Source organism: Bubalus kerabau, chromosome 11 (assembly GCF_029407905.1).
Source record: "Bubalus kerabau isolate K-KA32 ecotype Philippines breed swamp buffalo chromosome 11, PCC_UOA_SB_1v2, whole genome shotgun sequence".
Lineage (NCBI taxonomy): Eukaryota > Metazoa > Chordata > Mammalia > Artiodactyla > Bovidae > Bubalus > Bubalus kerabau.
The window spans coordinates 62,948,910-62,965,101 of NC_073634.1; the positions used below are offsets into that span (position 1 = coordinate 62,948,910).

General features: G+C 37.8%; 1 protein-coding gene across 4 annotated transcripts in view; it reads right to left on the reverse strand.

The window, feature by feature from the left end:
• XPO1 (exportin 1) overlaps positions 1–15,539 on the reverse strand; it is a 42,805-nt gene extending 27,266 nt beyond the window's left edge. Inside the window, exons 1-5 of one of the 4 annotated variants that reach the window (XM_055540398.1) lie at positions 15,341–15,539; positions 14,763–14,873; positions 11,431–11,562; positions 6,628–6,729; positions 3,032–3,104 (exon numbers count right to left, since the gene is read on the reverse strand). In XM_055540398.1, the coding sequence (XP_055396373.1) occupies positions 3,032–3,104; positions 6,628–6,729; positions 11,431–11,556 (301 nt within the window). In that variant the 5' untranslated portion in view covers positions 11,557–11,562; positions 14,763–14,873; positions 15,341–15,539. Of the gene's footprint in view, positions 1–3,031; positions 3,105–6,627; positions 6,730–11,430; positions 11,563–13,362; positions 13,382–14,279; positions 14,300–14,762; positions 14,937–15,340 lie in introns of those variants that run through there. The other 3 variants (XM_055540397.1, XM_055540399.1, XM_055540400.1) reach the window with 3 other exon arrangements.
• Positions 15,540–16,192: the final 653 nt, after the last annotated feature.

Sequence of the window (16,192 nt, forward strand, 5' to 3'; positions counted from 1 at the left end):
TCAGACTTTATTTTTCTGGGCTCCAAAATCACTGCAGATGGTGACTGCTGCCATGAAATTAAAAGATGCTTACTCCTTGGGAGGAAAGTTATGACCAACCTAGACAGCATATTCAAAAGCAGAGACATTACTTTGCCAACAAAGGTCCGTCTGGTCAAGGCTATGGTTTTTCCTGTGGTCATGTATGGATGTGAGAGTTGGACTGTGAAGAAAGCTGAGTGCCAAAGAATTGATGCTTTTGAACTGTGGTGTTGGAGAAGACTCTTGAGAGTCCCTTGGACTGCAAGGAGATCCAACCAGTCCATTGAAAGGAAATCAGTCCTCAGTGTTCTTTGGAAGGAATGATGCTAAAGCTGAAACTCCAGTAATTCTGCCACCTCATGTGAAAAGCTGACTCACTGGAAAAGACCCTGATGCTGGGAGGGTTTGGGGGCAGGAGGACAAGGGGACGACAGAGGATGAGATGGCTGGATGGCATCACCGACTCGATGGACATGAGTTTGGGTGAACTCTGGGAGTTAGTGATGGACAGGGAGGCCTGGCGTGCTGCGATTCATAGGGTCGCAAAGAGTCGGACACGACTGAGCAACTGAACTGAAGGACACACTAAGGGAAACCAAGGCAAGAGACATCTAACTCAGTCTAGAATTGTCAGGTATATTTCTGGCAAAGTGCTTCAGACAATGCTATAAATTGAAAACGCCATTCCCCCAAAAACATGTGAAATTAACATCTGCTTATGGATGGATAAGAAACTGAAAGGTCATAAAATATGAACTAGACTGAAATAAATGATTACAAAAATTTTTTGGCTGGCTCTACAGCCAAACCTATCCTTCTCTGAAAATACATCAAGCACTGCCACTTTTGTGAATAAGCTTGTCTAAAGGGGCCAACCAGATTTTCCTTTTCTTTTACCACATGCTAGCACTCATATATACTAAGACTAGCTAACAAATGGAAGATAACAGCTTAAAAGATTGACAATTATAAACAAAAGGAATGTATAGTATTTCAGGGGTTATACTGATTTATTTCCAATGTCAAAGTTAAAGATGAAAAATTAACATTTGGAAATATTAGTATACTTTGTGAGATATAAAATCTTAGGATGGTACAAGCCTCTTAGGAATGACAAAGTTGAAAAGAATCATAAATATAGTAGTGAATAAATTTATGTCTCAATTTTTGTAAACGAGATCAATTACTTTAAAAACACAAACTAAATTCATCATGCAAAGCTGTTGCAGATCTAAAGTTCACTAACATTCTCTGGGAGCCATTTTACATCCTCTTCTGATATTGAACCTCTGAAACACCCTAGAAATTACACTACACTTTCCCCTCCATGTAATGACTTCATTGACAGCGACAACCACGTATGTGGTGATAGTAACTTCAGGTATTTTTAGAAAAGATTTACATCCCACTCAATCTTACCACTAGTGTTAAGAGGAAATGTAAAGAGAAAGGTGATTCTGATAAGTTTTCTTCTAAGTATAACTTTAAGAGAAATGAACTGTCTCATTAATACAGAATAGGAACACATGAAGAATCCTCCTCCACCAGTTTTTTTGCAAACAAGACTTTTAAAACTGAAAAATCTTATGTCCTAGAATATGCACAGAAATATATGGAAGTTTTTGACTGTGTGATAAAAGCCAAAACATGCCACTCCCATTATTCATGTGGAAAGCAAAAAATGTCCAAGTTCTCAAGGGTAACTGTAACCTCTGATATTATAAGCACATATTACTTCAAATCATTTAATTTTACAGCTGGAAAATAACTTGGGAGGATTATTGAGCATAATCCTTATCTAATAAGCAGCAAAGGTTTATGTGTTTAGAAATTAAAGAGGGACTTACCACAGTACAATGGCAATGAAATAAAAAATAAACACTTTCTGTGGGTATGGTAAGCCATGGCTCAAGCCACAAGTATAAAACAACAATAGTAAAGGAACTAGGACTTCACTGAAGTCCCTAAAAGTAAGTAGTGATGAAGTACAAAGGATCTATTTGGGACAGGAGTCAAACCGTACTTATTAATTTGTAAAGTCACAGAACATGATCTAAAATGGTTTCAAACCAAAATAAAACATTAAAGAACCTCTTTGGGTGGCATACTATCATTCTTAATTCAGTTTATGATGTTTTAGGGATATTGCTGTTAAAAAACTGTCCCATTCACCTCTAAATGTGCTATAAAGATGTCAAGATTTAAGTCAGGATTTCATAAATCCAGGTCACTATCCCATTATAAAGATGATATGAAAAAGCAGGTCAAAGACGACATCTTAAAAAGCAATAGTCCAAGAAAGGGAACATGATTTAATAGAACGCCATCAAAAGTAGAGTAACCCCATTATAAAGTCCAGACAAACAAGTAACAAAGTAGTTAATAAGGGAGTATGTGAAAACCACATTAAAGAATTGAAAAAGACTAACTTTGCCCCTTGTTTCTTAAACCATGACTACTTTTATCAAGGTAGTACAAAGGGAGAAGTTAAAATATTAATACCAGGCATCATCAAATCTTCATTAAAAAAAAATCTTTCCTATTTTAGAAGCAAATCTTTTATAAGGTATGCTTAGAATTTCAAAAGGTAAAGTCCTATGATTTTTAAAACTTGTTTTTTTCTGTGCTGTTACGTTTATGTGTTATTCCTATTTTAATTCCCATTATTTGTTCCATGTGATGAATTTAAAACAATGCATAAGAGCACATATTCAAATCTCATTCACTTCAAACATGGTCCAGATTAACTATGAGTTTGTAAGAATTTTTCACAATATTTACAGGAGAAAGTTAGACCAGTCTAGTTTCTGCTTTCTCCTAAATAAAACCTTATTCTTCCTCTGCCCCCAAATATAATCAGCATCTGCCTTGCAACATGATGAAAGCAGTAAACAAACCATTAGTGCATAATAAACTATTAAAGATTTGACACATTCCCCTAATAGTCAACTAACAAAAATGCCAGGGATAATAAAATTCTAAATTTGCAATTCTTAAAACACTTTCCTACCTTCACATTGGTTCCTTGGAAGAATCTTCCACCTTGTTTTTATCACATTTTCCAAAATCTGTAGTCCATAATACTGAAAATTGGAGAATAAAAGTATGTGAATATAGTGCTATAAGACTGGCAATTTCCAGGATTCACAAATGGACAGACATTCACACATTTACATCTAAAGTTTCAAAAACAGTATGCTACCAAGTTTAATTACATATATTAAACAAGGATCTATTCATTCGCCCATATACTGAATTTTCATGCATTTTCCTCATTTTATTGTTTACTACTCTATTTAACGTCCTGCTGTTTATACATGCTCACACCAGGAGGAAGAACCAAATAAAAAGCCCTTAGCAGCCAAATGGGCTGGGTGTGCAGAAGGAAAATGTAGCAGCCAGATATGAATTCACAGCATAAATGACTGCTTACAGGCTCACATACTTTAACAAAACCAGGCTCCTAAGAATTTAGCAGCTTGGATGTTCTCAAGCTTCCTACCATCTTCTAGGAGTTGTAAACTCTTGGCCAAGTATTAAAGTATTGTCACAGATACTTTCTATAGAAAGTGCTTACAAACATCACTGGTGTGTTACTTAAGGAGCAGCAAGACAGCCCACGGGTTTAATTTAAAAATTTAACCCCACCCTTACAGTTGCTATTTCTACTAATTTAAAGATAAACTTTTGTGCACAGTCAAAATAATACACAAATGCATGTTGCAATCTGTTATCTACCTTTCAGGTATTTCTTCCAAGTATAGAAATAACTAAAAATGTAAATTAATAAATACAAATACCACTTTGAAGCCATTTTGTCCCCCCTGTTGATTACTCACTCTAAATAGTCAACAATATTTATAACAATTTATAAGGCTACAGGAGTTACTACCCAAAATTATTACCATGACCAATTAGTGTGGATAGACAGGAGGAAGAAAAGGGTCAAAATCCTTGTGGTATGTTTCAACTGGTTGAACTAGGGAAGAATCAGCTAGAATACCTGAAAGGCAAACTCATTCATATATAGACATATAACCTCAGATTGCAAGTTTTGGCTGAGAATAAGAGTTCATCTTTAAAATGGTTAGTCACCACACAATAAAATAGGAGCATTAGTATTTCAACCAAAGGGATCATGTGAATGCACACTTTATCCAAAGCACAATATAGACTGTCCCAAACTACATTGTGCTCAAACAATGTTTTTGCTGTTTTCTTTCATTTTTAACATTTTGTACTTTTTAAGGGAAATTTTGCCATTTCAACCCAAATCCTACATTTGCAGAACATTCCTTAAGAAGACTTCATAAATAAAAACAAGGCCAAAGCAAAATTCTGAAATTATAAATTTGACGCTATTAAAAGTTTCATAATCAGCAGCAAATGGTGAAGCTTTCTATCCTCTTTAAAGGTCTAGCTCTCAGACACATGTAAATAAACAAAAGTAAGTTTCTCACTGACTAAAATTCTAAATTAACTTTAAAAACATACTACTCTAAACTTGCTTTAAATTAATTTTATAGTCATGAAGTCAAGAGGGGCCAAAGTTTTACCAAGTCAAAACAAATGCACTTCCTACTACATGGAATATACATCCTCTTGCTAATTTTCAACCAATTACAAAGATCTTTAAGAAACTAAGAAACAAAATCCACCATAAACACACCAGATAAGAAGTAATAATCCTAACGATAACTTCACCATATTCAGCTGATATATTTTTAGCTTACCCCTTTTTTAATCTAAGAATATTCCCCCTTTATTTTGCTGCATTCATTTACTTCTGCCTTTATATCTGATACTTTGTTACCTAAATTACCAATTTACTGACCTCTAGTCCTTTCTTCAACTGTAAAAAAGTAGCACAGTTTGTTGAAGATACAATTCATATTTTCATCTTTCTGCTAGGAGGGCTGAAGTAGGAAGCCCGATAAAAGCTGTTTACAAGTTAGTTCAAAGGAAGACACAGGTAACTTTCAGAATACCCTAAAACCCAATCTTTCCTAGACATTGAGACTTTACAAATGATGAGAATTCAGTTCTTTGAAAAGCAGTATTTTAATGAAAAAATCTGGAAGTGACAGCCAAATCTGAGGGCCAATGATAAACAACTACTTTGGAAATATACATAAATAATTCAAATATCATTTTGCAGTATTACATTTCTGCTTTACATCTCAGGACTTGAGAAATCCACTGCTGAGTTATGAAGATGAGGGACAGATAACAGCAAAGACTACATGAAAAAAAAAAAAAAAATAAATGCATGAAATGATCCCTATGGTAGAAATTTCTACTGAGCCCTTAGAAATACTTATTTTACGCATTGAATTCCCCTTTCCCCTCCCACCACCCATGAAACAAAAACAATTGATGAACAGAATTCAGTTAAAGGGAATCAAAAGGGTAGACCTTGTGGAGGCCTGCCGTCAAAGCCTAGCTGTGTCAGTTGCACAGGAAGACACCCCTTTTCTTCCTATTACAAGCAATCAACATAATGGAACATTATGATTAATATCAGGTAGTGTTAACATCTTTAAAGAAAAAAAAAATGATTGCATAAAAGCCAAATGTCATAGTGCATAAATTTAGCACCAAATCATTTGTAATTTATGTAAATTGAAGAATTCTTTACCTGTTGCTTTCTTTCTGTTCCTCTAATCATCTCATTTTTCACAAGACAAATTTGAGTTTTTAAAAATACTGTTGATAAATCAACTTAAACATTAGTAATGTCTGTCAGTATAAAAAGCAAAATTTACCAGGCAAGCAAACAGGCAAACACTGTTATGTTACTTAAGGTTAGCACTTTGAGGAAGTTCTGGACTGTATTTTTGCCCTAAAATTTATAAGATGTCAAAACTAGTTAATATTTTAAAACTGTTAATTAACACAGTCTGATTTCAGAAACAGAGGTGAACATGGCTAATTTCTGTTTTAACACAATGTATACCAAGTGGAAACCTTGTGTGTTTTTAAACAGAATGCCATGCATGGTATTTTATTACTTTAAGGCAGTTTAAAGAGAAGTGTGAATCATCAAGCCTAAACAGTCAAAACACATTTTGATCAACCTTTCTGTTCAAACTTAAGAAAAAAGGACCCAAATGATAACATTTTCAATTGCAAATAAAAACTGAGTGCTGTCCCATTAAAAGCATTGGTACCATGGAGTCGGGTTTTACGCTGCCAACAAAACTTGGTTTTGGAGGTGCCTAGCCTGTGTTATATTGATCACTTGCCCAAAATAACTCTTCTGATGTTTCATCTCTGAATAACATTCAGAATAACATTCAGAATTTATGCTGAGATCTGTACACATATTCTAAAAAGAAAAAAACAAAAAAACCCCAAAAAAACCCCCAAAACAACAAAAAGAAAAAGCCACCTTGCATACTAGTCCCAATTACAAAACTCAATTCATAATTCTTAGGACTATTTGCAAGAATTAATTCTATGTTTAAGACTAAATTTTGAAACAAGTCAACATTATTAAGTGATTTGAGATAACAAAGACTAATACTAAAAATGAGATACCTTCCTCAAAGTTTATGACTGGAAGAAAAGAGGAAATAATGGATTTTAAAACCACCACTTGCTTACTTTTGTGTTCATATTCTGTGAAAACTCCAAAATTGTGTCGACTCTTGTCCACGCATCAGGATGCTCCTTTAAATGTGTCAGTACTTCTTGAGCCATTCTTTGCTAAAATAGTACACAAAAACAATTTTAAGCTAACTTGTTCTTTTCAAAGGTATCAAGCAAGACAAAAGTCCAAATAGGAAAATGATTTTATCAACTTTTGGAAATACTGGGGGGAAAAAAAACTCCTTACAGAAATAAAAATGTGTCCATTATCAGTCTTAAAACTTCAGTTAAGAATGGAAATATACCTCTGAAACACATAAGTGTTTTTTCCCCTTAATCTGCCTTATTTGGTATTCTCAAAACTGAACTTAAATTCTATCAATTCTAACAAAGTGCTACTCTGACATAAAGGGGTTCTCAGCACACAATCAACCAAAAAAAAAAAAAAAAAGCAACACAGAAAAATTCACATCTACTAAATAAACTGTGTAACAGTATACTCTGGTTTGTAAGAGTCACCAAGATATCTTCAACAGTATCTATAAAATTATATTTCATGGGAGACAGACAAAACCTAAGTCTAAGTAAGTCTACAAATCTCAAATACCTGTTGATACATTCAAAACATTAAGACAGTCTCTTTCGTTTATTGTAAACACAAGTTTATCTCTGAAAAATCTTCTAATTTTATATATTAACTCCTAGTTTGAGATTTCTTTTTTGCTTTTGTATTTCTAAAATGCAAACCCAGAAATAATTTGACCTACAAAAACATCATCTAGAACATTAATTAGTGTTTTTAAAATCTGTCCATTTTAGATGTTGTTGTACACTTGTATGTTTTTCTTTTAAATATCAGATCTAAAACTTATGGAACTTAGTACCTTTCTTCAATGCCATTTCCTTTCTTTGTTCCTTCTTTCTAGACAATCACTTTCATGATCTGGTGTCTTTTTCTTGATTTTCACAGCATGTGTATGAATTTCATAAATATAGTTGTATAATTACTGAATTTTATATTAATAGTACACTATGGAAATCCTTCTGCAACTTGCTCTTTCCATTTGACAGTTTTTTTCCCCTCCGCTTTACTGAGCTATGATTGACACCTGACAGTTTTAAAGATGTAGCCATGTTGATATTATCTAGTTTCTTCACTTTAAATGCTAGTTTTTCGTATGATAGGAACACTGTTTTACCAAAGGCTAAAAAGTCTATTGATTTTCTGAGCCTCCCCCCTCCCCACCCCGAAGCCAACAGGTTAATGCGTTTCACCTTTAAGGCTCAACTGGATCCTAATTATCTTTTGCCTGTTTCTACCACATGTCCTAACCAAAAAAAAAAAAAATAAGTCTGTCAGTTATCCTTCTGGTTAGATCGTTTAGTTGATGAAGGGTTTGACTCTATGGGTAATTAATAAGAAATCATCAAAAAGGGGGGAGAAAAGCATTCTTATTTAAATCATCTCTGACAGAGACACCTCATAATATTAAGTTGGCTTTTATTCCAATTTACAAAAAAATCATTCTCCTCTTGTAGCTTTGATGTTAAGAAAGAAGTCTTTTCCTCAGGGAACAGATATCACATTCATTATTTTTTTCTCATTTATCAACGAGCAATACACACTGCTTATTGTTTAAAAGAAAACTTTCACAAATACTCACTAAATTAGGTAATGGTTCTGTACTCTAACAATAACACCAGAAACACTGTGAAACTTGAAAGAAAAATCAGGTGCCTGGGTTTCACTCTAAGGGTCCAGGATTAGAGCCAGAGTGTAAAGTCTTGAAATACAACTATACATTTTTAAATTTTGATTAAAGCACTGATAGCTTTAAAGGGTTCTAACCGTATTATATAATAACCAACCAACAAAAGTAGAAAAAATAGTTACCTGAGTTATTCAGGGTCAAAGCCCATTTTAGCAGTGTTTTGATTCTTTTCCTGCGAGTATCTAACTAGAGACAATATCCAACTAGATAAAGACTTGAATGTAATATAGTAACCCATATTAAGAGGATAAGGTGTATGAAACATCCATGCCTAGAAAGTTATTTGGTCATGACACAACTTCATCAGTTTAGAAGTGATGAGCAATTCTACACATTTTAAATGAATACTTTCCACAGTATTACTTTCATTTCAACCTCTGCATAAATCATGTTCCTTCCTTTTATATCATTCATTCTGTCATAATTTTACTCTCAAAAGTTACTTCTAGTATTTGCATCCTTTTAAAAAACTGTCTTAATCCCACTGTCCCCTCATATTCTTTTCTTAACTTAAAAGCCCAGGAGGGGTTAAAAGACACAAAAGGAAACCAAAGAGAAAATCTGGCATCTCCCTGTGTTACTAACTGAATGGTGAAAGTATTTTAGTTGCTAAGCAATAGATAAAAAAGTTCAAGACACTTGACACAGTATTGAAAAAAACACCCAACTCTATCATTTTTTTTCTCCTGGCGGCCTACTTGGCTAAAAATGTTTATAACAGAAGGTAGTCCTAATATTACAGTGCTAAAATTTTACTATACTACCCATCTAAGCAAAAGTTCTACCTATACCCTTCTAATAATTTCTTTCTCTAAGTTATGTAATCGTTTTAAAAAAGTTAGGCTACATAAAGGTGAGTTTGAAAGCTTAATTAGCATAATTTCTAGTTGCTATTTTAAGTACATATTTTATGACAAACCAAAACCAAACAAACACTCCCCACCAAACCATATATTAAAACAATGACTTTACATCACATATCTTCTTTACTATACTTTCAAAAGTATCCTTAAAGTAGCAGTCACTGGTAACAAGTGCTTTACAAAACCTCATCACTAACCCCCTAGTCTCTTCCAAGGTAGGTAACACTTTGTGGATGAGACTCCAGAGGAATGACCAGAAACCTTACTGGAAAAAAATTAAGACATCTAACATTAAAACAATGCTTTCCAAACTTTTTATCCAAAATAAAAACCCTCAGAGGTGGTATATAAAAAACCGACTGGACAAGGAAGTTTAAAGATACCCCAACAAAAAAGGGGTTCTTAGCTGCCTTTAGGCTCTAAGCCTGTTTCCTAATCTATAACAAGTATCAACTTACTGATTATCTTTATACAATTGATTTGTCCTATAAGAGATCTAACTAAACATAAAATGTTTACTTTTGAGAAAGTTAATTTTGCTTTTATAAATGGGAAAATATTTGTAAAAACTTTCCTAAATCTACTTTTTATTCAGAAATCAAATTTAAAACAAATCACTGTATCTCAACACTATGAAACATTACTAATAGTAGTATTACACCCTATTCTTCATAACCACTATTCCAATTATAAGTGTAGGGCCCTGGTCTATTTAGTCATCATTCTTTTAGACACTGTGAACCAGGTTAAAAAAGAACAAAGACTAGACAGCAGTGGGAGCTTAATGATGTGATAAAATTAAATGCCAATCTTCCTAGTGGCTTACAGACTTGTGCTTCTAATACAAAGGTGAGCCCAATCTTGTTGTTGTTGTTCAGTCACTAAACACGTGATCCCATAGACTGTAGCCCCACCAGGCTCCCGTGTCCATGGGATTTCCCGAGCAAGAATACTGGAGTGGGTTGCCATTTCCTTCTCCAGGGGATCTTTCTGACCCAGGGATGGAACCTATGTTTTCTGCATTGGCAGGCGGATTCTCTACCACTAAGCCACATACCCCTCACTTCATGAATTTCAATCTTACTTTCATGCTTTCTTCCCAAAGCAGCTGTTTTCCATACATCATGTTGGGATGAAATGGAACTTAAAACTTCATGTTGAACATATAATCAGGAAACTACTACATGGTAAGTGTAACAAATACAGATACTTTTCAGAATGCTTTTGATCAAAAGCCCCTAGGAGTGTAAAACTGCACTAACAAGCTTACAAAATCACTGAAGTTATTTTTGCCACTCATACAACTTACATGGTCCTCAATGTTAGATTTCAGAAGGGAACAGAAATACTTATATACTTGCTAATATTTATGTACCATGTTTTTTAAGACTATCTTCTACGATGTCCACCTTTTAGAGGTTTCTAAAAATTATGAAAGTAGCCGGGGTTTAATTAGGCAAATATTCAATGTAATTCAGTATCTTAAAGATATACTTTCTCCCAGAAATGTACTTTCTGGCAACAAAATTGTACTAATAAGATACCTGTAACATCACTTTAAAAGATCTTTTTAACCCAAAAGCAAAAACTTTTACTCATTTAAAACTTTACATTATTAAGTCCACAGGGTGAAGACTCAAGATTGTTGTTTCTTATAACATATAAAAGTTTAAATTTACAAACACTTCTGTTTAGAAAAAAAAAAAAAAAACCCAACGCCTTAAACTTATCAAAACATTATATGTTAAGACAATCTCCTACTTTAACAGTAGCACTTTTACATGTGCTAAAATTCAGACACTTGGTATTGTTGGATTTTTAAAATAAGTTTTATCTGTGAAGTACTTCTGCAATTTAAATGTTTCGAAAGAGAAGACTCTATTAATTCCAATATATAGGGGACATACAACTTTTAATGTCTACAAAACATTTAATACATTGGGATCTTTCAGTAAATGGGATAAAGGTTGCTGAAGGACAGAACAAGAATATTCCAAAACGTTCCACTCTAAACCGTTTGAAAATATAATGCAATTTATTTTTACAGACCACTTCTCATAGTTAATACATAATTCCAACTTAATACAAACTATGGAACACTTCTTTAAAAGGTGGTAATTTCAAATTTTATTCTAAACCCAGCAATTATTACATTGCAATAATATTTTGGTCAGCTACTTTACCTGGGCTCCTTCTCCATGGTATAAGCAATTCACCACATTGTCTAAAAGGTTGATATCCAGTTTTTGGCTGAAATCGAGCAGCTGACGAGCTGCATGGTCTGCTAACATTGTCATAATTGCTGGCATAGATTACTGAAAATAAAGAAAAAAAATTTAAGGCACCTATGACATTATCAGTCAAAAAGTTTTTACTCAAGTTATTTCACTTCCACTATGTTCTTACAAATACTTTACTTTGTATTTTGGAGATTTTTACCTGAACAACTAAGATAGTAAAAGCAAATCCTGAAGCTACTTAGGTACTCCGTAACTGCATTGATTATTAGGATCTACTTTTAGACCTGAGAAAAATCGTACTGTTCTTTCTACTAACATGCATATAAAGTTATCTTAACCCGTTTTTAAAAATTATTAAAGAATTTACAGCCCTAAAACCTGATACAATTGAAAGTCGATCTCAAATTTTTAAATGGAGATGAAATTCATATAGATGTCCCCCTCTTCCTAAGCAGGGCCTTTTAGCTCAGTAGAAGTTCACTTTCCCTTATTTAATGCTACTTTAATTTTTAAAACATATCAAAGACATTAAAAACTAAATGTGATATCGAAGTTTTCCTATATATAGCAATGATTTGGAGGAACCACAAGTCTAACCAATCTCATACCCTTAACTTATATAGAATTTAATCTTCTACATACAACGAAACCATCTATATTGTTTCTTCTTTGAATAAATGTGGGGGTTTAAATTACAAGTGCACAAGCTCCTTGAACATATATGGTCTAGGGAAAAAAACTTCATAGTAGTATCTAAAGTTTTTTAGAAAAATTTCCACGTATTCGCTAGCAAAGCAAAAAGCTTGCTAACTATCCCCTGACAACCCACCCTGCAAAAAAAACTAAATTCTATCATAAAAGAAAAAGGAGCTTCTTCAGGTCGAATAATGTTCTGGCTGAAATCTACTGGTTCATATGCAACGGTATCCTTTTAAGAGGATTCTACTCCAAGGGGCTGGCACATGTGCACATTTTTATTGTCCAACATTATAAAAAATCTTTCCCTTTACTTTTCTTCAAAGTCAAGTGATGCTTAAGTCTGGCTAAATCAGTACTCAACCTTTTTTGGGTCAAGATGCCTCACAATCAAAGGAACAGGATGGCTCTTGCCAATTTAAAAAAAATTCGCAACTTCGTATACAATTACAGACAGACGATTCAGGATATTTCGAAAGCCACGCACGAAACCTTGGGTTAAGCACTCCTGGTTTACAATACTTAGACCCAACAAGGTCATATGGTCATCTCTACTTCTCCCCTTCTTTTTAACCTTCCAAGACCAGGAAATGGGGTGGCTAACCGGATTACACTGGATCTGAACAAACTAGCTTGTTAGGAAAAAGGCTTATTTCTTAGGTATTTTACAACAGTTTAAAAACGTTAATAACAGCAGCAATTTCAATTAACTCAAATGTTTTAATGATGTCAACTACAACAAAGTCTGAAGGATCAGTTAGGTTAGATATAATGTAAAAGTTGAGGAATTATGAATTTATGAATTATTGTCTTTCCATCCACTATTGACAGTGGTGAGACTTCAAAAATTTCTACAGTAGTTACTAAATGTATTTCAAATACAAAATATTGGACACACAATATTTTATCTAAATACTAAAATATATATATATACTGCACAAATGTCAAATGTAAATTCCCCCCATTCGAATGCCATACAATTTTAAAAATAACAATCTTAAAAATTAATAACCAAAACCAAAAATAAAGTGACTCTTAAAAAGTTCTCAAGTACACTGTCCTTACAAATTCCTTCGAAACAAATTCCTGTGAAAAGATCAGGTTCAGAATAGAAGCCTGTGTTAAATACAGCAGGGCATGCCACCCTTAAAACTAGCTACTATCTTCGAAATGACCTACCTATTCTTGAACTGTAAGTAGTACAGAAATGGCGGCTTTCTGGTCAATGCCAAGCACATTTAGTCTCCCAAATCAAATAGCTTCCAAAACATTCTTTCCACTAACAGCAGTGTCCCACACGCTTAAGATGTACAATCAGGCAGATAGCAAAAAGCCATAGAGGGAGAGGTAAGAGAGACCACAAAAGCCTTTTCTTCTTCAGACATCCAATCCAAAATCCACTCACAGTATAGTAAATATAAAGTATTAACCAGCCATGTGGTGACTCCAAAAGTGACTACCAAAATACCTCCACTGCCACTTCAAACTGAAGAGGCAGGCAGCTACACACTGCGGGTTCCCATCCCAAAACCAGAAAATCATAACCGCTGCTTTATGATAACTACATAGCAGGTCAAAAAAGCAAGTCTCGACAAGGAGAAACTGCTACTTTAGGTGTGTGAGCAACTGCCTGCTTCATTCAGTAGAAACACACCTCACTAAGGCCCGCCCTCCCCCTCTCTTCCCACCCAAAGCGAAGTGCAGCACTTCTAACTATAGCAGACTGGAGCACGCTCTCACCCCGCCCATACTCGGAGGAGGCATTTAGACCAGGCGCCTGAAGTTCACCGCCCCATTCTCTATGCAGCATGGCCTCTGCGTGATCAGAGGAGGTCCGCGTCGGGCAAATCTTTTAATACTTCCTCCAGCACACCATTTCCTCCCACCCACCCCAAACTCAGGCATCAAAATAAAGGAGAATCAGGGTATCATCTACTGTACAATGCCAGCAGTAAATGAGTTGATCACTTTTAACTCACCCAAGTCCCCCGAAACAAACTACAGCACGGAACCTCATCTGCAGATCCCTGAAAAAATCAACTAACCTTTCCTGCTTCTAATTCTACTCTTAAAAAACCCAGAGATTCTGAGTTTACCTGCAGGAGGAGCAAGGACTCCACAGCCCCTCCCTCCCGCGATCCCAAGCTCTCCACCGAAGGGCCACGTGATGCAGGCGGACGTTTCAATGCTGCTGCACTAAATATTTCTGGAAACTTCCACTCCTAATAATTTACAGAAATGTTCCTGAAATCTCCCCAACTTCTCCCCAGCCCACCGGGCTGGGAGAAGCCCTTCCACCCCCGCGCCGGGCCCCACTTCACTATCTCGCTCCTTGCCTTCCGCCACCGTTCCCCGCACACACGAAATGACCCAGCCAGCGCTCCCCTCCCGCGGCCGCCTCCCCGCCTCCATCCCCCAGCAGCAGAAGCGGCTCCATTCAATCGCAAGCTCTGCTGTGGGCCCGCCGCCGCCTCCCCGGTTCGCCTCCCGCGGCCGCCGCCGCCGCGCCCCACGCCAGCCTCCTCCCGCCCAGCCGCGCCGCCGCCCGACCCTCGGCCCCGAAGACACAGTCGACTTACCCAGAGATTGAACCAACTGCTTCTTCCTTCCTTGTCGGGGTATTAGGGCAAGGGAGGACGGGGAGGGGGGAGAGGGGAGGAAAATCAAGGTGGGTTTCCCAGTTTTCCCACCTTAAAAAAGAAATTTACAAACGAAGAGGATAAGGGCAAAAAAAAAAAAAAAAAAAAAAGCTCAACAATATTTACTATTTCGGGGACACCTCCCGCCGACACGCACACTCACCCGCCCCCCCCCCAAAAAGGGGAATTAATCTGTGGATAAATGCTCCCGCCTGGCTGGGGAGTGAGGGAAGGGGGAGGGGAACGGGGTCAAGTCCCAAAGATTCAGCCCCAGGGGGACCCTCCAGCCACAGGCGGCAGCAGGAGCGGCAGGAGTAGGGGCTGTAGAGTCCACACGGCCGGGGAACGCTCTGCTGCCAGTTGCAGTCCGATTTCCCCCTACCAAAATACGGCTCCCTCTCTCACGCGGCTCCGGCGCTGGCCCCCCCCCCCACCCAGGCTCGCCTAAACTTTCCCCCCTTCTCCTGCTCCTCAGCGACTGGTGGTTCCCCCCTCCCCCTCTGGGTGGTTGCACGGACTGCAGCAGCAAAGACTGGAACAGGCACCGCCGCCCGGGCTGTAGCTACTGTTGCTCTTGCTGATGCTGTAGCTCCCGCTGCTCCTGCCGCGGCCGCTGCAGCCGCTTCTCCCCCTCCTCCTAGTGCCTCAAACTCGGAACCGGTTGAAACCGGTTCAGACTGGGAGATTCCATCTCGGTTGAGTTTTCAGCCCATGGCGCCGCGGAGCGTTTGGAACCTGGGCCTCCGCCCCCAGCCCGCTCGCCCATTGGCCGGTTCCAGCCACAGCCGCGCCATCAGCGTACCTTCTATTGGCCAGACCGCCTGTCAATCCCACTTCAAGGCGCCACACAAGCCCGCTGCTTAGGCCCCCGCCTCTTTCCAGCAGCGATTTGCCCGCAGAGTGGGGGAGGGGAAGTGGGGCGGGTCGCAAAGGAACGAGGAGGGGGGTGGAGGAAAAGGAGGTGGGACGAAGAGTTGAGCCGAGCAGAGAGGAGAGCGAAGAGAAGCCGTGCGGAGGATTGGTTCCAGAGAGCTGTCAATCAAACGTGGCCCGCCCTCGACTTCCCGCCCCCTCCCGTCGCTCCCCCTCCCACTGCTTAGCCCGCAGGCCCGGCCTTTCCGGCCCGCTCATTGGTTGGGCGCCTTTGGTGACGGAGGGAGTGGGGCGCAGCTCGTGAGCTAGTGGTGGCGCGAGTTTGAGCGCGGCGCGCGCCAGCCAGCATTCTCTCGGCTTCTCTCAGACCCGCGCTGGCCCGCCTCCGCCGGGTCCCGCCAACCTGCGGGGCCTGAGCCCACCGGGATCTGGACCCGCCCCCGCAGATGGGGGCTGCGCTCCTAAAAGAGAGGGCACACCCAGCTGTGTTTTTCTTC